Below are 27,906 nucleotides of genomic sequence, written 5' to 3'. Positions count from 1 at the left end.
TAAATCCTCAAAGGTACAGAAAGGGGATAAATAGACTTGTAGGTACACCATGCCACAAACTTGTTCAACAACAGGCGTATACCATTTTAGTGGAGGGATGCTTGGCTGGCAAGATAACATTGCAGACTTCGAGAGGAAGGTCGAAAGCTGTCAACTGCTCTCACCCAATCCCGATGCCACAAGGTAGACACTGGACAGGTTTGGGTGGAAAACAGTCTCCTACTGCTGCGACAGAAGATACTCGCAAAGAGGCTGTCTGACTGGAGGATCAATGGCTATGCTGAGAAGCTCAGGATACTAAACTCTTCATGCCCAGTCCGGAAACACAAAGTTTACTTGAGCCCGGTCATTAGATGGGCAGAAAGGCAAAAAGGAGGCCTGAGCTGCACTCAAGACCGTTTCGCCAGGCAAGTGCAGCCTTGGAAACTCCACGACGCAAAACAGCAGACATTGCACGTTCTCTGTAGAGGGGACCAGATCTAACCAAGGCTCTCCCCACTGCTGAAAGAGACCTTGCGCCACCTCCAGATAGAGACGCCATTTGTGATGGACCATGCACCGATGGCCGAGTTTGGCTGCTCTGGCGTTCAGAGAGCCAGGCAGATGTTGAACGGCCAGGGATATGCCCAGACAATCCAGCATGTCCAGAGGCGCAGAGAATCCTGACAGGGTTCATGAGGAGTGACACCTGTCACTACTGTGAGGTCTGGTTGGGGATGGGAGAGGGATCTGCCTCTAGCCCAATCACAACTTTAGAGCCACTACTCCAGATACTGCGCATTTCTCTCCAAGATCTGGGCCATGGACCAGATTCCCCTGATGCTGCACCCACAAGGACTTCAGGTCCCACTGCGGAGCCCGCATATGCCATTTGGCATGTGTCACCAACAGGATGCAGAAAGTCATGAGGCCCAGCAGCCCCAGAGTTAATTTCACCAAAATCCAGGATAGAGGCTGAAACATCGGTATCCGCCTGAATATGCTGGACTCACTGAGAGGATAAGCCAGAAACTGCAGTGTGTCCAGCACAGCTCTGATGAAAGGGAGCGTCAGTGAGGGAGTTAGGTGTTAGTTTGGCACGCTTATAGTGAACCCCAGCAAATACAGGTGGTTTGCCATAGTCTGGAGGTGAGAGACGACAGCCTGGGGTGAAGGAGCCTTCAACAGCCAGTCGTCGAGGTAGGAGTAAGACTGAAAACCCTAGCCTGTGCAGATGAGCTGAAACCAATGCCATCACTTTCATGAACACCGAGGGGCACTGGTAAGGCCGTAGGGGAGCATGGTGAACTGAAAGTGCTTGTGAACTACCACGAACTGCAAGTAATATCTGTGGGCAGGCAGGATGGGAATGTGGAAGTAGGCATGCTGCAAGTCCAACACTACCATCCATGGTGCGGGGCAGATACGACCAGAGCTAGAGTGAGCAGTTTGAATTTCTCCTTTCTGAGAAAGCGATTGCGGGACTGAAAGTCTAAGATAGGGCCAAGTCCATTGTCTTTTTTTGGGCACCAGAGAGTAGTGGGAATAACATGGCTGCCTTGGCCAATAGCCATAACTTCCACCCGGAGAAGTGCCAAGTGATCCTGTTGTATAGCTATTTTAGCAATTACTTTTTTATACACGTTAATTAAGCTAACCAGGCCTGCAGCAGCACCCATTTACCTAAATACATTTGTCAATATGGTTTTATTTTTCTAGCAGTAAGCCATTTTCCCTGTGCTGTATTATTAATATTAGCACATTGTCCTTTAGCATAGGAAAAACAGTACGCTCTTATTAGACACTTTACAAGGCTACGGTCAGATGGGATTGCTGACAGAGTACAAACGTGGTATGCTGCGACCCAAACATTCACAGAAAAACACGCATTCACACGTGTGGACTATTTCATAGAATGCTAGCTGTTTTATTATAAAACATCCCTTTGTCCCAGACACATTGAAGGGAGATTCTTGCCAGATGACCACGACTGTATGCTGATTGCTTCACTACAGCTACCTGCTTAGAAGGCCAAAACCCTGATCCATATGGGGATGGCATCTTTCTAGACTTCAGGCCTCTTCTCCAGGTATGAGGGATGAGGTTCTCCCAGGGGGAAACCCTGAGGGCAGATTGGTCTTAGTATGCTGTGCTCATACTTAGTGTAGGCAGGAAGATTTTAGATCCATCCCCTCCTTTCGACAGTATGGCAGGACTGTTTTTTACACTTCTAGTCACATGCTTGCTTTTATTGTCTTTTATCAACCTAGTTGCTGCTATACACATGCTCTTATCCCAGATGCAGTTATTTCAATAAATGCTTATTGAACTATATGCTGCCTCTGTGGCTTTACCCGAGTGAGATTTTGGTAACAGAGAAATGGATGCGCTATCTGATGTACCACGATTCCCTGCGGAGTCTATCTTGCCATGTGCCCGGTTGCCACACTCACCTCGGTCAGAAATTAGGCGCTGCTAGTTAGTCAGAAACCCCGGATTAGGCAGACAGGTGTCACCTGGTGTGGAATTTTACTTAGTACCCGCAATCCAGGTGATCCTACCGCCCAAATCCAGTAGCCTTAGTCCTATAAGAAGAACCTACGTAACAATCCTCTGTCATACTGTTGTAAGATGGAGGCATGGCAGGAGGGGTAGTCTCGAAGGATAGGGGTAGCCCATTCAGACTATTTGCAATACCCACCTGTCCATCATGATGGATTCCCAGTGGGGCAAGAGAAAGCGGATCCTGCCTACAGCTGGTTTAGGATGGAGCAACCGACTAGGAAGGCTTGGAGGCTACAATTGGGGCAGAGGTGGACTAGGCAGACCGCTGGCTCCCTGATCCACAGCTACATAGGATTCTGCAGCCAGGCAAGGGCTGGGCAGCATGCGCGGTGGCTGGAGAGATAGGGATGAGGTTGGGGGCCCCTTCCGTAGCCACGAAATGGGCAAAAAGCAGACTGAGTGGGGCGAGGTGCAGCTGCAAGGCCAAGAGACCGAGCCGTATCCTAAGACTCCTTAAAGTTCGAGCACTTTGTCCGCTTTGTCTCCGAAGAGACATGTGCCATTGAAGGGCATGTCCATAAGTGATTGTTGGCCATCCCCTGAAAAGCCAGAGGTCCTCAACCCGGCATGGTGCTGTAAGGCCACCGTCAATGCAACTGATCTACCCAGCCACCGCTGATGCAACCCATCTACCCAGTAAGTCGGTCGTATCCAGACCACAACATAGTGTGAAATTAGCTGCATCTCGGTCAGCAATGGCTTTAGAAAGAATGGCCCGGGCCTCCTCCAGGACCAGTAGCAGCAACCGCGCAACAGTATCCCATAGGTTATGGGAACAGCAGCCCAAAAGACATGCGGTGTTCACAGACCGCAATGCTAGACTGGAGTAAGAGAACAATTTCTTCCCAAGGCAATCCAGTCTTTTTGATTCCATATCCGGCGGTGCAGATGTGAATGTGCCAGCTCAAGAAGCCTGGATGATAAGGCTCTCAGGCGTAGGGTGTTGTGTTAGGAATTTGGGATCATTTGGCAAGGACGGATGGCGGCAGGCAATTGTCCTGTTCACAGGAGCCCCTGTGCTGGGTCTGGACCATGTACCCAGTAGGACAAGCAGTGAGGGCTTGACTAAATGGTAAAAGGGGCTCTGAGGTGGAAGCCCCAGGCTGAAGCTCCTTAGTCAGGAGAATATGCCAGACTGCCACAGAAGGTACCTCAAGGCAGAGGACCTCAGCCGCCCTTCTTACCACCACAGAGTATGTCTCCTCCGTAGCCACAGACAAGGGAAGAAAGCATGCCAGCCTAAGAAGAGGTATCCAGACCACAAGCTTCACCCAATTCCTGTGCGGTGTCCTCTTCGGGCACTTCCAGCTGGAATTATAAATGGTCCAGCGTCCCCTCCACACTTTACCCGTACCCACACTCATAAGAATAATGGTCAGGATCCAACCTGGGGAATGTAGGCCCCAAAGAAGATAGACTGTGTTGATCGACTTCTGTGCAGTTCCGTGTTAGAGTCGGGTAGAAGTATGGGTTCAATGTAGATTGTGGGCCCGATCGACATCAGAGGCGTCAATGTCTTTGTTGGCGAAGGTCTCAATGGCATGACCGGCATTGGCAGAGATCCGATACAGGTCCCGAGGGGCCATCTGGAGCCAGGGGCAAAGCTGCCGCCACCAGATCCCAAGGGGGGCCCCTACCAACCCAACTTGGCCCAAGGGAGTCAGAGGGGTCGGTCCACCCAAAACTGAGGTGCATGGCCTCAAAACTCGTTGAATTTGGCAGGGGTGGCACCAGCTCCCGGCAACTCGGAGAAGCGGAGCTGACCCAGAAGCAGGCTCAGAGGACGGAGGCCGAGAGTGTCAACGTGCTTCCTGCATCGCACTGCCAAAAAGACGGGTTGAAGTCAAAGAACGTTAGTTCTTCTTGTGACCCAAATATCCAGAGGACTTTGAATGGGACAAAGAAGAGTGGTGATGGGCTCGCGAGCGGTCTTATGACCTTTCTGTCGACTAAATCTAGGAGCAGAGCGGAGTGTCGGGCTGCCATGAGCTTAAGGGACCTTGCCCTCAAAGCCTTCGGGTTCATGGCCCAGCACTTGGAGCACAACTTCAGGTCATGGTCGCGCTTCAGACATCACAAGCACACGAGGTGAGGATCCATCACCGAAATCATGTGGTGACAAGAGTCACATGATTTGAAGCTGGTCTTACGGGACATCCTCGATGCATCAAAAAGTGTATAAAAAAAATTGACAAAACGGTGAAAGTAAGTCAAAAACCGACTGAAGGTAGCTTTCTCCGGATCTGCTCTTAGTCGGATGCGGAAAAGAAAAGAACGGATGTCAGAGCGCCGGAGAGGCACCTATATACAACCGTAACAGCATCACGGCGACCATGATCCCAACGATGGTCGACTCCACGTCCGACGCCACCTGATGGCGTGTAAGAGTACTGCTTGAAGAAAAATCTCTGGATCCAGTCTGATGCCTTGGGGTAATTCTAAGGTAAGAAATCTGCAAGTAGGAGTCTATCAGATTGGCATTTTTGCCTTGCCTACAAGTGCCTAGTATGGTACAAAGTTTACCCAGGACCCTGAAGTTAAATGCCACTAGTGGAGTAGAGCACCACCTGTGCCATTCACTACAGCAGCAGTGCAAATATGGTTTCAGCCCTACTACTTTTAGCAGGGTAAACACTAAAATTTGACCTGTCAAAATAAACCCATTTGACAGGTAAAAACCTCCCTGTAAATATTAATAAATACAGATTGAAATTCTAGCACTCAAGAATAGGACTACATAAAAAAATAATTATACAACTATTTGTATTAGTTGTTAAAAATCCAATTCAATAGTGAAGTCAGATTTTTAAAAACTATTAAGAAAAAGTAACTATTAATTAGAAAGTTACCTTTTTCCTGTCTTAAGTTCTTGGCGGTTAATTTGCATTGTCACTCTATCTCCTACCTGCGAGTAATTAGCCTTGAGTAGGTGTGAAATGTCTGTTTGGAACAAAGAATAGGGTGACAAATAGGAAGAGTGGAGTTCTCCCAAACATATGTTGGGTGGGGGCTGTGGGCATGTCAGTACTACAGCATAATATCCAAATTGAGTGTGTCATCCTGCTTCACGGTCCATTGGTTTCACATAGAATACTCTGGGCACACTTAAAGGGGGAAGAGAGTGCTAAGACAGTTTTTGTGGATCCACTATCTGGTTGCTGAAGGACTCTAGTTTTGCCAAAGCCAGACTTCTGTCTAAGGTTATTGTGGTCCAGCAACTTCTTCAAACTGAATTGTAGTGTTGGGCACAGGACACTTGGATTACCAGAGTACACTCCCCACCACAACCAAATCCTCAGAGCCTGTGTTTAGTGGGGCCGAAGACTTAATCCATCTTGAAAATCCTAAAGTGGTTAGGGTTCTCACAGGGAACTTTTAACCCGTTGATTAGGGTGTGCCCAGGAGTCATTCCTACCCACTAGGTAGTGCTATGCAAATAAGTCAACATGCTGAGTTTGGAAGAGCCACTAGGTTTGCCTTCAGCACAGGACTCTTGATGAATGTTTGACTACAGACCCAGTCCTCCTCCAATGCAAGCCTATTGAGCCCATTAAAAGCCACCCACTAAAAAGTTTGGAACTTGGGAGTGAGTATGTTTATGGAATGCATGAATGTGTGCGAGTTCTTCCATGTATTTTAAATGGCACTGATTTCAAATTTGCAGGCACATTCCAATGAAGAAAGTTGTTTGGCGGGATATTACAATTTATGGTCCTGAAGAAAGCCATGAGACCCGGCGGGGTCCAAGATGGGTGAAACATGTTGACCACGATTTAGCGGATGCCAGGGATGCCCTAATTGGCCCCATTAGTTATCACATATGTTTTTAACTCTACTATAGTACCAGCAGTTAATTAAATAATTCTTCCTTTTGGGTACCAGAAGTAATTTTAAGTGCACAAAGATCTTGAAAAGGGAACCTCCATTTGAAGTGCTCCCTCCTTCTAGAGGTTGAGCCCATCCGGGCACATTAGGTGCTTTGAAGTGGCCTCTATTATGTAGCATGGGATAAGAGGAAACTCTAGTGGGTGAGAGTCTTTTATTTTTAAGGATTTCCAGGATAGGAAAGGTGTCCGTGGCTCTACTTCCCTCTAATTAGTTCAGTATACATTTGGAAGTTGAGTGGTTTCACACACACTTCTTATTCCCCCTTCTTTTGTTGATTTCTATAAATGCGATACCTTCGGAAGACTTCCTGGGCCTCTAAGATAAGGACTGGACCTGCTGCTTTTGACCTGAGAGGAGCCCTTAAGGACTGGACCTTCTCCCTCTTTTACCCAAGACAATGAAATGGACTCCAAGGGTCATACAGTGACATTCTGTTCAAGCTACAGTGATAAAACAAGCTACAAGAGGTCTTTTCCTGAAAGGCCTGAGCTGCCCAGTGGCAAATGGGCCTGGACTCGACCCGGATGGTGATCTCTGCCAAAACCCTGTGAATCGCGAAGTACCTCTTCTGAGGTCCTGGGGGGCTCTAGAAGTGTACTATAGTGGTGGATTGGGCCCTTAAAGACAAAGTCATAAGGTAAAATCTTTGACCCGATTGGTGTATTTGACACACACTCCATCGCAGTCCACCTCAAATTCCACCTAGGCCCCAGTCTACTGCGACTATTGACTATCATTGGTGCTTTGTGATTTCTACTTACAAATTCAAAAATTAATATGGCAAGTTCCTCTTATTGAAGCTTTGTCATTTTAATAGTTTGTTTATCCATTGTTACTCTATTTCTATAATTTGGTTTATGAATTTTATTGTTTTGCATTTTGACTTTAAGGTTTGGTACTGCATAAATACTTTACACAATGCCCCAAGTTAAGCTTGTCTGCTCTGTGCCATGGCTACTGGGGGTTGAGCTTGGGTTAAGCTAGAGACTTACAGAGCTCACCCAGTAAAGGGTGAGATAATTAAATGATGTGGGCAGTTGCCCACCCCAAACAATAATTCAATTTCTTACAGTCAGCCTACTTAAACTAAGGTGGTGAATGGGTAAAAGCAACATTTGTAAGCTTTTTGGAAGTATTTCTGAAAATGTCCACAATGTTTGGAAGATTAACACTGCACATTCTTTAAAGAGATGAATAAACTAATACCAGAACAGAATAGTCTAGGACTCACTTTGAGACCACAAAACTACAAAAGTCTGAATAAAGGCTAAAATGGCCATATTCCACCCTTGACATATTAATAAAGTCCAGTGTATGTATTTCAACCTTCCCTTATATTGAATCAGAGTAACAGGTACACAATACTTAACTTTGTAAGGCTTAGCCACAAAGTGACCAAACATTTACTTTTGGCACCCTATTGGAAACAGTGGCTGAATATACTAAAACTGCTTTCCAAACTGGAAGCGATTAACACCAGACTGAAAACATTCAAATGGTCATTTCGTTGCCCCGGACTTCATTGCCCTGTAAGAACTCAATATATCCTAAATAAATTTCAAGTCCAACCTCTTGCTTGGTACTCAGCATGTGCCCACCCTCCCTATTGTCCTGCACTGTTAAACGGAGTCTGAGGGCCCACAATATGAAATATCATGTATTCAATATGTACTCTAGTTCCATGGCTCCCAACCTTTTGACTTTTGTGCACCCCCACTTCATCATTAGCGGAACACGGGGACCCCCAATGAATCCCCCTCCCGCGTCATTACTGAAAACTGAGGACAGAATCTGGCTATATTATTTGATTTTCTGAGCAGTCGCGGACCCCCTGTGGTAGACGGACCACAGGTTGGGAACCACTGCTCTAGTTAAAGGTAAGTTTTTCCAACTAAGTCTAAGACCTACCCAACTCCCTTGATTCATCGAAGTATTCGTCAAGCTTAGGATCCACCCGGACAATAATCATACGCATTTCTTTAGCAACTATCCACTCCCCTATATCCTCATGCCAAAAGTCACACACTTGTCCTGTATCTGGCATCCGAAGAATGGTTATGGCTCTGTTTGCCAGGATTAGCCCGACACCATGTGGTAATAAATGCTTCTCTTTCTAGTGTTTGAGTGTAAGGCAAGATACAATGTACAGGCTACAAAGTAATAATGTTTCCTGCACTCTGCATTTTGGACACCGCTTAGTCCCAGAACAACCCCACAACCATAGTAGTCTAAATCATGTAAATCAAACCTGCAACATTCATTCCGTACCTTGAGCGCCTCCATTGGTGCATGGGTTATAGCTTTTATAGAACTGCAGGCATAAAGTAAACTGTGCAAGAATGTAAAATTATCTCCGTGTAGCAATGGGGACAGCCAGGATTTTTGTCAGAGATGCTGGGAAGAGACAAGCGAACAGTATGTGCTAGTGCTGGGAACGGAGATAATTTATCAATGGATCTTTGTGCTTCTGACAACAGCTGACTGTTCGGATCAGTGTTCACAGACTGCTGGGCTGATATCTCAACCTTACTCCTGTAATACACTAGTCTGTCGCCTCTTAAAGGCTAAGGAACAGAAGGATAATTTCCACACAAAAAAACACTATTCTGGAAGCGAGATGTCAGACAAATGCGAATTCTTCCACCCACAGAAAATACTTCGCAGAAACCAGCTAAAAACCTTCATATTCTATGGGGCAGGATGTTGCTCCCACTAATAAAATTAACAATCTCTTATTCACATTCACATCTTTCATACCTAGTCATTGCAGTCCTACCTATTTATCTCTAGGTTCCAAAATGCAAGGTATTCATGAGTGACAAACCAAATGACCATATCTACTCAACCATGCATGCTAAAAGTATGGACTTTAGAACGTCTGGTCGAAAGACGATTAGTGTACTTGGTTTACTTATCACCTACGCCAGTTCCATGTATGCCTTCGACTGAAACTGCCACCTCCTCCTTATTTCTCAAAGCCTCTTTCCTTTCACCCACATCCTTTCCCCTATCCCCTAAGCGTAGAGTAGTTATGCAAATTCTGGGCTGTTATTTAAAATGCAGTTAGGAATAAATTTGTCCAAATATTTATATTCTTACAAAAATCCAAATATAGGTTACTTTAATAACCACAGTACAATATTCCCCTGCACTTAGTTTACCTAATTCTACAATAAAAAAAATAGAATCATTAAACAAAAAAAGGTTTGGGTTTTAAAAAAGCAAAATCATTTTCTGACATCTTTACATAAGCAGTGATTGACTCGCATTTAGCCTGAAGCCCCCAATAATGCATACCGTGTTGATACAGTGGCCAACACAGTAGCAACAAGTATTGGCAAAGCCAATAGGTCTCGCCTATACAAGAGCTATTGGCTGTGGCAATGTGTTTTTGCTATGTTGTACACTAGTGTGGTTGCTGTTCAGCATGGCTAAATGTTGGTGGTGTGAAGTGCCAGAGTAGAGTGTCGTAGAGTGGAGGCAGGGGAGTAGAGTGTCAGAGGGCAGTAGATTTCAGCGGCAGAGTGTTGTAGAGTGGAGTGGGGTATAGTGGAGTGAGTGGGGGGGGGGGGGAATAGGCAGAAGTGGGCTGGGGTGGATTGAGGAAGTGGGGTGAACTGGAATGCTGTACAATGGGGTGAACTGGAATGCTGTTGAGGAGGGGTTAATAGGAGTAGGTGGACTGGATGGGGTGGATTGGATTCGAGTGGACTGGACTAGATTGGTGAGATATGATTGTGGTGGGGTGGAATGAGTAGGTGGACTGGATGGGGTGGATTGGATTGGATGGGGTGAATTGAAATGGGGTGAGGAGGAGTGGACTGGAGTGGATTGGAATGATAGGATTGGGGTGGAGTGGGTTGGAGGGGGAGGAATAGGGCGGGATTGGAGTGGGGCAGGATTGAATTGGATTGGGGAGATTGGAGTAGGGTGGGCTGGATCGACTGGACTGAATGGGGTGGACTGAACTGATGGATTGAGTAGAGTGCGGTGGGCTGGACTTGAGAGAATTTGACTGGATGGGGTGGATTGAAATGGGGTGGAGGATTGGATTAGAGCAGGGTGGACTGGGGTAGGGTGGGTTGGAGTGTGGTGGGGTGAAATGGGGTGGACTGGAGTATGGTGGGGTAGACTGGAGTAGGGTGGGGTAGACTGGAGTGCAATGGAAAGGAGTGGGGTGAAATGGGTTGAGTGGTGTTAATTGGATTGGGGTGGAACACACTGGTGTTAGGTGAGGTGGATTAGAGGACTGGATTGCAGTGAAGTGGACTGGACCGAGTGGCGTGGGGTGGAATGGGGTGGAATGGGGTGGGTACATTGAGCTGGGTTGGACTGGTTTGGGGTTGTGTGGAAGGACTGAGGTGGACTGGGTTAGGGTGCGGAGACTGGAGAGGGTGGGGTCGACTGGATTTGATTGGGGTGGAATTTTTGGTGGATTTGATCAGGGTGAATTGGAACAGAGTGGGGTGAATTGGAATGGAGTGGAATGGGGTGAACTGGATTTGAGTGTGATGACTTGTGGTTGGAGTGGGGTGGATTAAGGTGGTTTGGAATGGGGTGCATAGGACGAGGATAGATAGGAGTGGGGTGGATTAAGATGAACTGGAGTGAGATGGGTGGATCGGAATAGAGGGGGGTGGATTGGAGTACGACAGGCTGCTTTGGATTGGAGGTCAGCAGACTGGAGTGGAGCAGATTGTTTTGGATTGGAGTGGGGAAAATTGTTTTGGAATGGGGTAGATTGTTTTGGATTGGAGTTGGGCAAAATGTTTTGGATTGGGGCAGACCGTTTTAGCTTGGAGTGGAGCAAATTGTTGGAGTAAAACAGATTATTTTGCATAGGAGTGGGGCAGATTATTTTGGACTGGAGTGGGGCGAATGTTTTCGATTGGAGTGGGGCAGATTGTTTCATATTGAAGCGGGGCAGATTGGAGAGGGACAGATTGAAGTGGGTGGACAGATTGGAGTGGTTTGGGGTGAGTGGTTTGGATTGGGGTGGGGTGGACTGGCCTGGGGGGAGATTGAATTGAGTGGGATATATTGAGTTGGAGGGATTCATGTGGGGTGGATTGGGGGGTGTACTGCACAATGTTTTAAAACTGTTTCGGAAATTGCACACAAACAAATAATGTTGCAGTATTTAGAACAAGATAATCATAATCATTTGAGAACGGTGCCCACGAGTATAAACAAAACATAAGTGCAAAGTGAGAAAAGACTTAAGATAAAAGAAGGTTAACTATAGAAAATAAAACGTTGCAATTTTGTTTGTCCTGCTAGGCACTTTTTTTTTGACAGTCACACACCTTCTGTTTGAAGGGCACCAGCAATTAGAAAGAACAACAAAAAATCGTAACTATCATGGCGGAAGCAGCGGATGGCCACTTATTACATTGAATCAATCAGTGCTTGGTCCCTGCTCCACAGAGGAACAGAAATAATGTCAGGCCTGCAGTGACAAATTAGGAGTGTCAGGCAAGTCAACAAATGGTAGGCAACAGACAGGCTCAAAGCCCTTTTATGTCAACATAAGTGACTCATAAGCGAGACATGCGGCCGCGCATGTACTTTGTTTCCTTTTATCTTTCACTGAAACCCAGGGAATATTCCAGGTGTGACTGAAGTGGCCTTCAGCAATTTACAAGCACCCTACAACAAATAACTGGCCAGGTCCTGGTACAGTAGGAACAGCCAGAAAATCCCACTACTCCTTGCCCCGAAAGACACTGCAGTGGGTCTTGGTCAACACCCTCAAACTTCCACAATATCAGATTAAAGTCTCAACCCAGAAACTCATTTTGTAGGTAAACAGCAACAAGGTTTCGGGCATTGTAGGACAAGGCTAATGCACACAATGACGTTTCATCTAACTCAAACTTGAAGTCCCATGCATTATTACCTGTTAGGCTGAAGGCAGCAGGAATGCAGAACGGGGTCACTGCCAGTGATACCTCAGGTACCAGATGGTTTCATTGCTCAGCTGTGGCCCAAAGAGAGGGTTGACCTGCGCCAAGATGGCTATGAGCCAGCTGCAAAACAAAGCACGTTCATTAAACAAGCAGCACCCAAGCTGAACAAAAATATTTTGAGTTCAGACAAACCACACAAACTTTTCTTTTGAGAATATGAAAATACCAGTAAAGAAGTCTGTTGGGGAAGATGGAAAAGAATTACAAAAACTAAATTAATTAAAAAAATAAACTGTCGATAGCAAGGTAAATACTCAACAGAAGCCAGGATTAAACATGTGAGCATTATCCATTCACTTTTTTTTTTTTTTTTTTTTTTAGGTTAGAGTCGCAACAACGCAATCTCACATTTAGTACATGGATCGAAATATACTACCAGAGAGTGTTGCAGTCATTGTTGCACAATTTCAATGGGGGTGTAGAGTCTTCTACAGTCCACCTCCTTTTCGCATGGTTCCGAAGTCAGTAACGATTGCAGACCTGAGCTTGATTCAGCTTGTGGCGTGCCCAGTTTTGTTCTGGCTAGGTTTTATTCGCTGAGTTGAATAAGATTCTGGCGTTTAAGCCTGGAGGCTCTTAATTTATCACTCATCTCCTTAGTCTAAAAAAGCATGCCTAAACCGCTGAAGGTGGTCGGGAGGAAGATAGAGTTCGAGCCTGAAGGGCGGGGATGTTTGTGTGCATCATTTGTATTGGCAAACTCCTATCATCTAAAATTGTATAGCTTTTGGCTCTGAAATACGAGCGTTTCCTCGGTACACCTAAAATTATTTTCGCGGGACACATTTTTAGTAACAGCTACATCCAAACATTCATAGCCAGGCAGCCCCAGGACAAAGCACTGTCTCACCACCTTAACACATTCAGTTGTTTACCGAGATCATACCACTTTGGCGAGAAGAACAAAGCCCAAACCCTCTATGATAATGGTGCACACCGGGCACAAGTCCGGGATATGCGCAGATAGACAGCGTCCACCCACTATTTTCACAGGGTGGCCGCCAAGAAGTTGTACCCTATTGAAATATGCGGTACGCATCCAGGGAAAAAGTTCGAGGACCAGGACAAAATTCTACACTGGAGCTCCTTCATTCAAATAGTAAGGTGACTAGTTTAAAAGTAGAAGTAGGAACATGCCGAAAGAACCGGCAATAAAACTGGCCCTCGTGAGGATTTCTGAGATGTAATCCTCGGCAATCAATTGAGTTGACAGCGGAATTTGTGACTGTGCAATTTAACTTTGTGGAACCTCCACTGACTGACACTCCATCCCTTTACATGCAATGTTTAATAATACATAACAAAAGTGTTGTTAAATATATTGGGCCATTTTAGAGCAAAGTGCCCTTAAGATGTGGGGGTACCTACTGCCACAGTGCCGTTCAAGGTTCTCACAAGAATACAGGCTGGTTTTCGATTAATCTGTTTCATTCAGTTTTTCTGTGTTAATTAATCTTCGATGTCTGCCAACTGCAAAATTCAGGTACTACACAAGGAACCCACGTTTCTATAAAGTATGCTGCATAACCATGCCTCAGACCTGGCATATCTACTCCACTTTGTTTGCATCTTCACATATTTAAATTCAACCCTTGACTCGCCATTGGTAACGTGGGGCACTCCAAGTACAAACAGCAGAATATACCAGCGTGTCCTGGTGGAGGTAACTTTAACCTGCTTCATTATTTGGGGGGGCGTGGCCAAGATGGCGACCGGAGCGGCAGCATAAACTGCAGCTCCGTTCCCTGGCCCGGAAAAACATCCTGTTGGAGGCGCTCGGGCCCCCCCTGGAGCGGGTCCGACCGCCGTTAAGAGGGCTGCCCAGGGGCTGCATCGGTGACCGCAGCCGGAGTCGCACTGCCGTCGCATAGCTGGCAATCGGCTAGATCGAGGCCGAGATTGAGTAACGGACAATACGCTTGCGGCGGGCGCGGCACAGTGCCACTCGGGACCCGTACCTGGAACACGGGTTCGTGCATCGTCGATGTGGCGCAACAACACTGTTTATACCTGGAGGTGAGGAGCAGTGGGGCGCGCCGTCCAGTCGTGAGCACGCTGGAGGGGCGGTGCCGTCCAGGCCACCTCTGGCACATCGCCATTTTTGTCGGGACAAGCCTTGCCGTGGTAGGCTTTCCCGGCTTCTCGTCCAGTGAGGGGGGCTCTCCGGGCCGATAATCTGAGGCAATACGCCGCTCCGCGGCCGACCTGGAGGTCGTGCCGCAAGTGACGCGCCCTTTATTGGCGTGGCCCGGGTACCGTGTTGCACGGATGGAGGACACCATCGAGAGCCCAACCCAGAACTGTGCGGTGATATGACACGCCGGCCCGGGAGAGACATCCTGCAAGGACGACGCCGGCTGGACTCTCTTCACTGCAACGTAGCCCCTCGTGGGTCGCGACCTGTCGCGGTGGGCCTTCTCCGTACCATAATCATCGAGGTATGCGGCCGATGTGGGTGGCTATGACCTGACCCCTCCCGTTTGCCTAAAGCTGCATTGCACCCCGCGCTCCGGCTAGTGGTTAGACCACGTAAACCGCGTATCAATAGGCCCAGTAAGTGACGGCCAGTAATCTACACCACTGCGTCCTTTGTAGACAACAGCACCTAACTCTGCCATAACAGTCCCATCGGTGCACGGGAGGCGCACGCAGCAGTGTAATACATCAGGGCGCACACCCCGTAGACTCACTCTGGAGCGCTGTTGAGTCGCGGCACAGTCCTGTGGTATTCCTGCTCCCTGCATGGAGTGGCCTGCGGGAACGGTCTTACAAATCAACCAGCTCCAACATCGCAGGTTGCGCTGGATTATTAATCGCGGCCAATTAAACGTACTGGATTAATGTGGAATGCTGCACCAGCATAAGGGGCCACAACCACAGCCCCTGCTGCACGGTTCCTTGCCCTGTATTGGCTGGTGCTCCATCTCTACGAGTTCGGGGTGTCAAGAAGTCAGTTATCTGAGTGGGGGGAAAACGTAAAATGGTCCTCGACGTTTATAAATGGAGTGCTTATTGGTGACAGTTACCGAGCTGTAGGGTGTATACGCATGAGTCATCTCCCTTGAAACACAAGATACCATGTGCGGCTGCAATTTCCATTATACTACACAGCGGGCTGCCCCCTATCCCACTAGGCTTCCAAGCTCACACCAGAACTGTACTTATTAAGATCCGCAAGTGATAGCAAAAGAGCCAGGCTATCATCTATTAGCAGTTTCGCTTGATCCTCGCCTTGCTCCTCCTTGGCGTCCAGGTTGAACTGACAGGACACTTGTCTTGGTCGTACACACTGCCTCGCGTTCTCAGCACGCTAACGTCTAGGAGCTTACGCACTGGCCAAATGGTCAAGCCAAAAACCTCATGTGCACCGTTGGGCAAGATGGAACATGCCACCTCTCCCTCCTCAGAACCCTACGCCACCACGCAAGCGGCACTTCAGAAGCTAGAACTGACCCTACAATCACACACATCACAATTTGAAAAAAATACTACAAGCCATCCTAGACACTAAAACTACTCTAGAAGCTAAAATAGGTTCGGTAACAGAAGATCTTAACATACTTCGCACTGACCAACACGCACTAGCTAATAGGGTATCGGAACTTGAAAGACACAGCTCACTTATCAACAGAGGTGGATTCTTTAAAACGCAGAGCTGAGGATGCAGAAGGCAGATCCCGCCGCAACAATATCCGTATGGTAGCATTTCCCGAGCGGGCCGCGGGCCTCAGTGCTGAACTATTTATAGAGAAATGGCTTACTGATATTATTCTGAAGGACAACATCCCGAAGTTTTTTTCTGTCGAAAGGGCACACAGGATTCCCGCCAGGCCTCCTCCTGGCTCACAACCACGTCCGCTTATAGTAAGACTCCTCAATTACCGTGACAGAGACCTTATCCTACAGTTATTCCGCAGATCTGGTCCGGTAAGCTTCGAAGATGGTGTGATTACAGCCTATCCAGATTTTACAGCAGAAGTACAGAAGAAACGCAACTCTTTCTACCATGTTAAGGCGTGTCTCCGTAAACACAACATTAAGTATGCGCTGTTGTTCCCTGCCAGACTTCGGGTACAAGAGGACACCAGCACACTCTTCTTTACTTCTCCGGAGGACGCCTGGACCTGGCTACATGCCAAGGGTCTAGCTGATCCGTTAGACACAAATGCTCTGGGAGTCAATAGACCCTCCTCCACGTCGGGCCGCAGACAGCGCAAAAAACAAGGCGCAAAGCCCTCGCCTGAACAAGCGCAAACTGAACGCTCCAGACTCCTGCGGGCCACATCCAGATTTGTTAACGCTTCACCAACTGCCTCCTCTACACAAGCGGACACTGAGCAGGAGCAAGATGCAAACTCTGACTCAGCGGAATCCACACGTGGCCCTACCCTCACACCACGCACAGCAGACGATATTTGCTAAGTAGTTGGGTTCTACTGATTCTTACAAAGCGAGGATAGCATCACAACTCTACCACACCTCCTTCTGGGCGCCGTCGACATCTCCCTGCTGTGCTGCGTGAATCGGTTGTGCCCCTGGGCGGCGCACACTGCATCACAAGCGAATAGGGCAGGGTAAACCCTAGACTTTGCAACAATGCTCCCCGACACCCCCCTACTCCATATGGACCATTCTCTCGTGCCAGCAATTGCTGGAATTGATCTTTATCTTTTAATTCAGTTGTCATTGTGTGTTGTTTTAGAGTGCACCTTTTTATTTAATCGTTGGTTCTGTCACATGCTAGTTAATCGCAAATGCAGCAGCAAACGTACATGTCATAATTATTATAGTAACAGGATTGCAGCTCGTAATATCGTAGGTACAAGTTACCCAATCTTAGCGTGCGCATATCATAATGTTCTCACGTCGTGGTCAGCGGACACCCATTCCCTTGAATACACGAAAACCACAAAAATATCATGGCCACTCAAACTCATCAGAGCATAGTAAAATACAAGGTGCTCACATGGAATATTAGAGGTATGGCAACTCCACGGAAGCGACAAAGGGTTTATGCCTTTCTCAAGAGACATCAGATACATATAGCTCTATTGCAAGAGACATCTCTCTAAAATTACGCTAGAAAACACACGTTCGAAATGGAAGGGGCAATTGCATGGCACAACTTCTTCATCATTTGCCCGTGGGGTAGCGATTTGGATCGCCCCCGGGGTCCCATTCACCGTATCTCGCACACAATGCGACTCAAATGGTCGACACGTGATAGTTGAGGGCATACTGGATGGGTCCCCTTTAGCCCTAGTTGCACTGTACTCCCCAAATGCAGACCAGCGCGATTTCCTATCCACACTTTCTACCGGCAACCTTAACGACCCTACGTCGGAGTGCGTTTGGGGAGGAGACTTCAACAGTGTCTTAGACACTCAAATAGATCGCTCGTTCCCCCCGCTTACCTCAGCTCCTTCCAATCGCGCCTCTCAAGCACTAGCAAGTTGGGCTTTAAATAACGGCCTGAGTGAGGTATGGAGGATGGCCCATCCCATCCAACGGCAATACTCTTATTACTCCCCTGTACACAAGTTATATACCAGAATAGATATGGTTTTTGTATCCACAGCAGTAATTCAGAAAGTGTGCGGATCTGAATACTTAGCTAGCACTATATCAGACCATAACCCTCTATGTGTAACAATAGCCTGGGGTCACATGCACACTCGCATACCAACGTGGCGTTTACAGCCGGAAGCTCTTTTAGACCCCCCTTTTCAAACAGATATAGCTAAAAAATTCGCTGATTATTTCCTGCTAAATAAAAACTCGTCATCATCCCGCTCTGTAGAGTGGGATGCCCATAAAGTGGTGATACGTGGACACTGTCTTGCAGCCACGGTGGGGGTGAGAAAAGCACTTACTAAAGAGCTACAAACACTAGAGGTTAAAATCCGCAACGCGGAGAATGTGGTTGTCAGAGACGAGTCCATACTAACAACACTGAACTCGCTCAGGGCTGCCCATAACGAAGCAGATACTAGGCTAGGCAAACATGACTACAGACATTATATGACAAGACAGCACGCTGAAGGAGATAGATCCGGCAGACTATTAGCCTGGCTGACTCGCCAGCCCTCACAGCCAACGCCTATCGGCGCGATACGCCTACACCCCGTCGATATCGTTAACACTCAGTCAGGCATTAATGAAGCCTTTTTCATAAATTACCGCACCCTTTATACGTCTCCTCCTCCTCCGCCGGAATCACACCTAACTGATATATTACAACTTGTCTCTCAAAGCCAACTTATCCTCGATAATTCCCCTATTCTGGATGGCCCCATTACCATTGAAGAACTGCGCTCAGCACTAGCACAAATGGCACGCAGTAAAACCCCCGGGTCGGATGGACTCCCGGTAGAATACTTCAACTCTCATGCGAGTCATCTCCTGCCCCCGCTCGTAGAAGTGTTTAATGAGGCGCACAATAATTTACAACTGCCAGACTCTATGCGCGAAGCTTTAATAGTGGTCCTTCCAAAAGCTGGTTGCGACCCCTTGGATGTTAAATCATACAGACCGCTATCCCTCCTAAATACAAATTGCAAATTATTAGGGAAAATATTAGCGAATAGGCTCCTCCCCCACCTACCGAGTCTGATACATCAAGACCAGTCCGGCTTTATTCCTGGTAGGAGCACCTTCCTAAATATTAGGAGGCTGCTCCATATAATGCACAACAGCACAAACACCGAAGCGGTCGCCCTCTCCTTAGATATTGAAAAAGCGTTTGACACTAAGCTGGAATTATCTTCTTTGCACACTCAGGGCGTTCGGTTTTGGACCTGGTTTCATAAACTGGATCAAAACGCTGTATTCTAAGCCCACAGCACGTGTAAAAAATGGTCGTATTATCTCTGAAGCATTTTCCATTAGCAGAGGCACCAGGCAAGGATGCCCATTGTCCCCCTTGCTGTTTGCCATTGCCATGGAGCCACTGGCAATCAAATTACGTAGCTGCGCGCATATGTGGGGCATCCCGGAATCTAAAACCTATCATATCATATCTTTATATGCAGATGATGCCCTGATTTATCTGCGTAATCACTCTACCTCCATGTCAGAGGTGTTGAAATTGCTGGACTCCTTTGCCCTCGCCTCTGGACTACACGTCAATTGGTCTAAGTCCAGTATCTTCCCTCTTGTCCCCATCCCGGCTGACACACATACAACACTACCGCAGTACAAACTACCGTGGTCACATACAACCATTAAATACCTCGGGGTGCAGATTTACCACTCTGTTATAGATCTAAAAGAGGGCAACATCGACAGAGTAGTGAGATCCACTCGCAGCTCGATACCATTCTGGAGCTCACTCCCCTTATCCCCGATGGGCCGTGTAGCAATTGCCAAGATGCTTATCCTCCCGAGGTTCCTATATTATTTCACTGCCCTTCCAGTGTGTCTGCCACGCTCTTTCTTTAGTAAATTACATTCAATATTAACCGACCTACTCTGGGGCAAAGATAGACGCAGAGTAGCGTTGACCATAACACAACATCCGCAGGAAATGGGTGGGCTGGGCATGCCTAACCTCGAAAGATACTACGCGGCCGCTCAATTGTCGTGGCTGGCTGCATGGCTGCGCGATGCCCCTTCCACCGAGGGCGTAATGCTGCAGTCATGTATGGCCCCACAGGGGCTGCTGCTCACATTATCTACCCCTCATTCCCTATCCTCGAAACACATACTGATGGAGGCAGCTCGCTTTTGTTGGCATAGATATGTCCATGGCAAGACCCCCTAACTCACCCTTGCTTCCGCTGTTTCAATTACCGGGCACCCAAATTATCTCAACACATCATAACACACGTGACATAAATATGCTGAAGGTGGGTGATCTATACTCCAATTCCGCGATGTACTCCTTTACGAACCTGGTGTCGGCCGGGGTGATGCACAAGGGGGCCTTTTTGACATACAGCGCCATTAAACGGCTACTAAACAAAATTTGGGGCCTCGGCAATGACGAGCCTCCTGAGTCTCCATTGCCCACTACTATCCTTACAATAGGTAGCGTAAAAGGAACCATAACTAAAATATATAATATACTATTAGCAGCAGTCTGTACCACCCTACCGCACGCTAAGGAACGCTGGGACATGGTCCTTCCCACACCATTACCACAAAAAACCTGGTCCGCGGCTCTTGCAACGATCAAATCAATATCCCGAAATCCTCGTTTACGCTACACCCAATTCAATTATATTCACCAATCTTATTTATCCCCAGCCCGCATTCTAAGAATATACCCGAACACAACTCCGTCATGCCCAAGATGTGCTACCCCGGCAGCCGACTTTTATCACATGGTTTGGAGTTGTCACTCAATAAACTCAGCCTGGCACCGAGTCACAGACGCCACAGCAGACATCTCATCCCTCGCATTATCCCCCACACCAGAGTCCTGCTTATTAGGCATACGTCACCGTACTAAGGGAGATAAACAAACAGACACACAGATTCATAGACTTAGCGTTTGCTGTCTTTAAACGTTTGATCGCAACACATTGGAAGGCTCCACATGTTCCATCTCACTTGGTTTGGCTACGTGACTTGCATAGTCGCTCACAGGCTGAGGCGCAGACACTCAATCTACTGCAACGCAGAGGTCTCATTGAGGTGGGCCCCGAAGTCTGGAACACTTTTGTGGTGGCAATAGAAGCGCGCGATGACTTGCACCCCCCGTGAACAGCGCACCATACATAACTCTTACAGCCAGGTGGATACGGTCAGCAGGATACTTGTACTGCCTCAATTTCAATTACTGACATTGCTGACATTCTCATTATTATCCTCAAAGTATTAACTTAACACACCAGGCTGTTTTTACTGCGCACAAGACTGAGCGCAGGTCAAACCCAGCTCGTTTAATGCCAATCCTGCTCAGTATCCCGTTGAACACCGCAAAACATAAATCCTTGCCCCACTCCTGTCCCCGCTCTACACACACTTACATATATAAGCTGCACTCCTTCCTCTAACTTTTCCTTAACTCTGTCTGAGGTAGTAAATATTATTAATGACATCAGCCGTGCTTAGCTGCATTGTTATTCGGCAAGTAGTTGTCGCACAGTAGTTAAGCTGTATGTTTCTTTTTTTCTGCTTTGTTAGCAATATCTTATGTTTGTCTATAATTTGATTTTCTCTCTTTTTCCTACATACCAGTTAGTATGCAACGAGGCTATGCAAGTTTATATATGTAAGTAAATAATTCGTTAAATTATTAACAGCCAATGTACTGGTATGCGATTGCTATGCTTAATAAACAGATTTTAAAAAAAAATTTTTTTAAAAACTGCTTCATTATTTAGCGACAGCTCCCTTCTAAACTGCACCGTTTTGAGACGACCCCGGGCTACAGACAGCACTGCAAAACGGGCGTAAGGCGGAAAACCAAGACTTGGAGAGGTCTGGTTGTCACTGTGCTATGCACATTGCTCTCTCTCGCTTCCTCCAGACCCATCGAATCACGTCTGGAGTACACCATACACTTTGCTGCTCATACGTGTGACAGGGCCGTCTAGTTCACTGCTGCGTAGGACAGGTCTCACCCCGTGGGACCTGTCTCTCCACGTATACTTCGGGGCCCGATGTCGGCTCCTCTGTCGGTCTTACTGGGGTGCCCACCTTCCCACAACCAGTACGCAGTGGCTACCTCACAGTAGGGTGACCAGATTTTAAGGAGCAAAAACCAAGACAGGTCAGACAAAGGTAGGACGAACGAGTTACTTACCTTCGGTAACGACTTTTCTGGTGGATACATTAGCTACCTGTGGATTCCTCACCTAATGAATACTCCCATTGCGCCAGCATTCGACGGAAATCTTCCTAGCTTCTGCACGTCGACGAGGACGTCACAATTGCCCACGCGACGCCGTCTGACGTCATACAGGCAATAAGAGGTCCCCGCCGACGTCAGTACCAACATTTTTTACGTGCCTGAGAATAATAGGCCACTGAAATGAAAGAACAAATAGCAAAATTTTATGATATTCCAAATAAATATATCATTCTAATACCTCAATCCTTCTTTTTTTTTTTTTTTAAACAAATAAACAAATATATGAACAATATATATCAACATGAATATATTTACAGAATATATACAAGTCCTCAAAACCAAGAGGAGCACACAAGAATTACTTGGCTAGACCAGACAGGCAACAGGGGAGGCGGGTGGGACCGTGAGGAATCCACAGGTAGCTAATGTATCCACCAGAAAAGTCGTTACCGAAGGTAAGTAACTCCTCCTTCTGATGGATACAACTACCTGTGGATTCCTCACCTAATGAATAGAGTCCCAAAGCAGTACCGCACTCGGTGGAGGGTGCCTGAATGGTCAAACCAAGAAATTCTGCAGCACCGACCGTGCAAAATGGCCATCCCTTCTGACCTCAGAGTCCAAGCAGTAATGCTTCGCAAAAGTATGAAGGGATGACCAAGTTGCGGCCTTGCAGATGTCAACCACAGGAACACCCCTAGCCAAGGCCGAAGAGGCCGACTTAGCTCTGGTGGAATGAGCTCTTATACCATCAGGGGGTTCTTTCTTTGCTAAAGAGTAACACATTTTAATGCAAAGAACAACCCACCTGGAGTGTGTTCTCTTGTGGACTGCCTTTCCTTTCCTCTTTCCCACGTACCCGATGAAGAGCTGGTCCTCCAGCCTGAAATCCTTAGTTCTGTCTATATAAAAGCTTAGCGCCCTCCTTGGATCTAAGCGGTGAAGTCTCTCTTCTTCCTTTGAAGGATGAGACGGAGGATAAAACGTGGAAAGAGTAATCGTTTGGGCCATATGAAGGGTGAAACAACCTTCGGTAGGAAAGCAGCCTTGGTCCTCAACACCACCTTATCCCCATAAAAAGAGGTATAAGGGGGCTTCACAGATAGAGCTTGCAACTCACTCACCCTCCTTGCAGAAGTAATTGCAACCAGAAAAACCGTCTTTAGGACCAATAATCTTATGGGGCAAGAGTGCATGGGCTCAAAAGGGGACCCCATAAGGAAAGTTAGAACCAAGTTTAAATCTCATTGAGGCATAACGAAAGGGGTAGGAGGGAATTTATTAACAAGACCTTTCAAGAATCTAAGTACTATAGGGGATTTGAACAAAGAAGGCTGGTCTGGGAGGCAAAGAAAGGCTGAAAGGGCAGACAAGTACCCCTTAACCGTAGCCACTGCACAACCCTTCTTAGCTAGAGACAATGCAAAAGATAAAACATCTGACAAGTGAGCACGTAAGGGATCAATCTGCCTCTCTCCACACCAAACCACAAATTTAGACCACCTATTAGCGTAGATAGATTTAGTGGAGTGTCGCCTGGCCGCTAAGATAACATCCATGACATCAAGCGGGAGAGAGAAAGAACTCAGGTTGCCCAGTTCAATCTCCAGGCATGAAGGTGCAGGCTCTGGAGGTGGGGGTGTAAAACCTGCGACTGCGAGAGGAGGTCTGCCCTGAGAGGGAGACGGAGCGGAGGGCACAGAGAGAGTTGGAGAAGGTCCGTGTACCATACCCTCCTTGGCCAATCCGGAGCTATTAAGAGGACTTGGGCCTGGTCTTGGCATATTTTCCTCAAAACTCGAGGAATCAAAGGTATGGGGGGGGAAACGCGTAATGCAACTGGTCGCACCAGGTCATCTGAAACGCGTCCCCCAATGCTCCTTGTCTCGGATACTGGAGGCTGCAGAATAACAGGCAGTGCGAGTTCTCCCGAATGGCAAACAGATCTATTCGAGGAAACCCCCACATCTGGAAGATTAGACGGACTTGATCTGGATGGAGGTGCCACTCGTGATCGGACGAAAAATGGCGACTGAGACTGTCCGCACGTACATTCAAGACTCCGGCCAGATGATTCGCTACCAAGCACATCTGATGGTCCTTTGCCCAGGACCATAGCCGAAGAGCTTCTCTGCGGAGAAGGTACAACCCTACTCCTCCCTGTTTGTTTATATACCACATCGCAGTAGTATTGTCCGTCAGGACCTGAACCGACTGACCACGAAGGGATGGGAGGAAGGCCTTGAGAGCCAGACGTACAGCCCGTAACTCCAACAGATTTATATGAAACATCTGTTCTACTGGAGACCAAAGACCTTTGACCTCCAGGTCCCCCAGATGAGCTCCCCACCCTAGAGTGGAAGCATCCGTTATTACTGTGGCCACAGGTGGAGGTTGCGAGAACGGCCTTCCTCGGGACAGATTGCCGTCCGCAATCCACCATTTCAAATCCGTGGCAGCATCTCTGGAGATCCTCACCGAGCCTTCGAGATCTCCTTTGTGTTGAGACCACTGCCTTCGGAGGCACCACTTAAGAGCCCTCATGTGCCAGCGAGCATGTGTGACCAACAGTATGCAAGAAGCAAACAGACCGAGCAGACGTAGGACCTTGAGGACCGGAATAACCGCCCCAATTCGAAACATTGGAACCAACGCCTGAATGTCCTGAATCCGCTGAGGCGGAGGAAAGGCTCGATTCAATGTTGTATCCAGTACTGCCCCTATGAACAGGAGGCGCTGTGAGGGCTCTAGGTGAGATTTGGGCACGTTCACTGAAAAACCCAGGTTGAACAACAACTGAGTGGTCAACTGAAGGTGATGCAACACGAGCTCCGGAGACTTGGTTTTGACCAACCAGTCGTCCAGATAAGGAAATACTGCTATCCCCTTCCTTCTGAGCTCCGCTGCAACCACCGACATCACCTTCGTGAAGACTCGAGGTGCTGAAGTAAGACCAAACGGGAGGACCGCAAACTGATAGTGCTGCGACCCCACCACAAACCGGAGATACTTCCTGTGCTACTTGAGTATCGGGATATGAAAGTAAGCATCCTGCAAGTCGACAGACACCATCCAATCTCCATTGTTCAGCGCCAAAAGCACCTGAGCTAGGGTCAGCATCTTGAACTTTTCCTGTTTGAGGAACCAATTCAATATCCTCAGGTCCAGGATTGGCCTCAACCGACCATCCTTCTCGGGGATCAGGAAGTATCTCGAGTAAAAACCCTGACCCCTTTCCTGCTCTGGAACCAACTCCACTGCACCCTTTGAAAGGAGGACTTGAACCTCCTGTTCTAGTAACAGGAGGTGTTCTTCTGAACAGTAGGAGGGATGGGGCGGAAACTCCCGAAAGGGTAGGGTATAGCCTTTTCCCACAATGCTGGTAACCCAGGAGTCTGATGTTATGACCTCCCACTTGTGGAGAAAATCCAGTAACCTCCCCCCTACAGGAGTGGAGTGAGAGGGAATTGGTGGAAGCCTAAGGCTGCTTCCCCTGCTGCACCCCTCCAGAGGATGAGGAAGAGGCAGAGTGCTGCTGAGTGGCTCCCCTGGTACGGACCCTACCCCTCCCTCTGAAAGATCTATAGGAGAGAGCAGAGGTGGGTTGCTGGAATTTCCCTCGAAAGGAGGAAGAGGAGGAACCACGACCAAATCCTCAAAACCTCCTAAAAAATCTGGAGGAAGTAGAAGAAGTGGCTTGCAAGCCCAGCGACTTGGCCGTTACTCTCTTTGAACCTTTCTAAGGCCGAATCTGCCTTGGCACCAAACAGCTTGTCACCATCAAAAGGAAGGTCCAATAGGGTCGACTGCACATCAGAGGAAAAACCAGAGCTACGAAGCCAGGCCTGCCTTCTCGTAACCACAGCAGTGCCCATTGCTCTAGCAACCGAGTCAGATGTATCCAACCCAGATTGAATAACCTGGGTTGCAGCTGCCTGAGCGTCAGAGACCAGGCTCAATAATTCCTGAGGAACCTCTGTGTGCGTCGATTTAATCTCGTCCATCAGGGCATAAATGTATCTTCCTAAAATGCATGTAGCATTGGTGGACTTAAACGCCATGCTACATGACGAGAACACCTTTTTGGATGACATGTCCATCTTCTTAGAGTCCCTATCCGAGGGTACAGCTGGAAAGGACCCAGGAGCAGATCTTGCTGAGCACGAAGCCTGGACCACCAGGCTTTCAGGTGTTGGATGCCTGGAAAGAAAACCTGGGTCACCCGGTGCAACCCGATACCTCCGAGCCACAGATCTATTGACGGCTGAAGACAACACTGGCTTCTTCCAGACCTCCATAATGGGGTCCAGTAGTGCTTCATTGAAAGGCAAAAGTAGCTCTGCAGATGTAGAGGCAGGGTGTAACACTTCCGTCAAGATGTTCTGCTTGGCCTCAGTCATTGGCAAAGGGAGGTCCAGAAAGTCAGCTGCCTTTCTGATGACAGAATGAAAAGTGGCCGCCTCCTCTGTGTACTCCCCAGCTGATGACAAGTCCCATTCAGGGGAGGTATCCAGACCACTAGCAGTGTCAAGTCCATGGAGACCCTCACGAAAGTCCTCGATCTCCCCTTCCTCCAAGGCTTGCCTCTGGTATTCCTGCTCTTCAAAGAGGCGAAGAGCAAGCCTCCTCGAGTGCAGCCTCTCCTCTATCCTCGGCGTCGACATGGCGTCAGCGGACATCGAAGAATGGCGCCGATCCTCGGATCCGTCAGACGCCGGGTCTACAGGCACCATAGTTCTCTTTGGCGCCGAAGGAGGAGCCGGACGGTGTGAAGACTGTCTCGGAGTCGGAGAAGGTCTAGTTGGCATCACTGGCTGAGACATCGAAGCCGCAGGAGCCGAAGCCACCGGATCTGATACCGGCGCCGAGCCCACGTTCCCCAGGGGGAGAAAGGGCATAAAGGGTGCCGGTCGAAGTGGAGTTGGAGCACCCATGTTGAAGGCTAAAGGGCCCGAAGGACCAGCCGGTCCACCACCTGGAGCCATCTGTTGGAAGATGGAAAACATTGCATTCAGGAATGCGGTACTATCAGCTCCAGGGGCCGGGAAAGCCGGGTACTGGGGTGCCTGGATCGAAGGAGACACTGACGCCATTCTCGACGTCTGCAAAGACGGAGAAAACATCTGAGGCTGCGGAACCTCGAACACTGAAGGAGGATGGCCCGATGACATGGGTGAAGTCGGTGAAGCCGGAGATGGTAATGGCATCGTCGGCTGGGGAGTGAGAGTGGGACTGACTTCCCAAGTCTTCCGACGTCGAGTTGACGGAGACCTCGATCGAGACCTCTCCCTACTCGACCGCCGCCGTGATTCTCGACGACGCCGGGAGTCCCGATGACGCCGATGAGACTTCGGTGACGACTACTTTCGGTGACGTCTCTTCTCCTTTTTCGATTTCGCAAGAAAAAGCTTGGCCTCGCGCTCTTTCAGGGCCTTAGGATTCATATGTTGACAAGAATCGCACTTATCAACATCGTGGTTGGAACTAAGACACCACAAGCAGTCAGAATGTGGGTCCTTTACCGACATTTTGCCACCACACTCACGGCAGGGCTTGAATCCTGACTTTCTTTGCGACATTGTAATGTCCCAAAGTAAAAATAGCCAAAAATACACTAACTGTCGATACAACAACAGTAGCTCCCTCGAAGATAACCGTTTCGAATGGCACGGAAAAAAGGGAACCGACGTTGGCGGGGACCTCTTA

General features: G+C 48.1%; 1 protein-coding gene across 1 annotated transcript in view; it reads right to left on the bottom strand.

Moving 5' to 3' along the window:
* Positions 1–27,906, bottom strand: part of ATP6V0E1 (ATPase H+ transporting V0 subunit e1) — a 203,031-nt gene that overhangs the window by 42,354 nt on the left and 132,771 nt on the right. The window contains exon 3 of the mRNA XM_069244652.1: positions 12,332–12,461. Coding sequence (XP_069100753.1) covers positions 12,368–12,461 — 94 coding nt within the window. The 3' untranslated portion in view covers positions 12,332–12,367. The remainder of the gene's footprint in view (positions 1–12,331; positions 12,462–27,906) is intronic.

This window comes from Pleurodeles waltl, chromosome 7 (genome assembly GCF_031143425.1).
Source record: "Pleurodeles waltl isolate 20211129_DDA chromosome 7, aPleWal1.hap1.20221129, whole genome shotgun sequence".
NCBI classification, from domain to species: domain Eukaryota; kingdom Metazoa; phylum Chordata; class Amphibia; order Caudata; family Salamandridae; genus Pleurodeles; species Pleurodeles waltl.
This window is presented reverse-complemented; position numbering and strand designations above follow the sequence as displayed.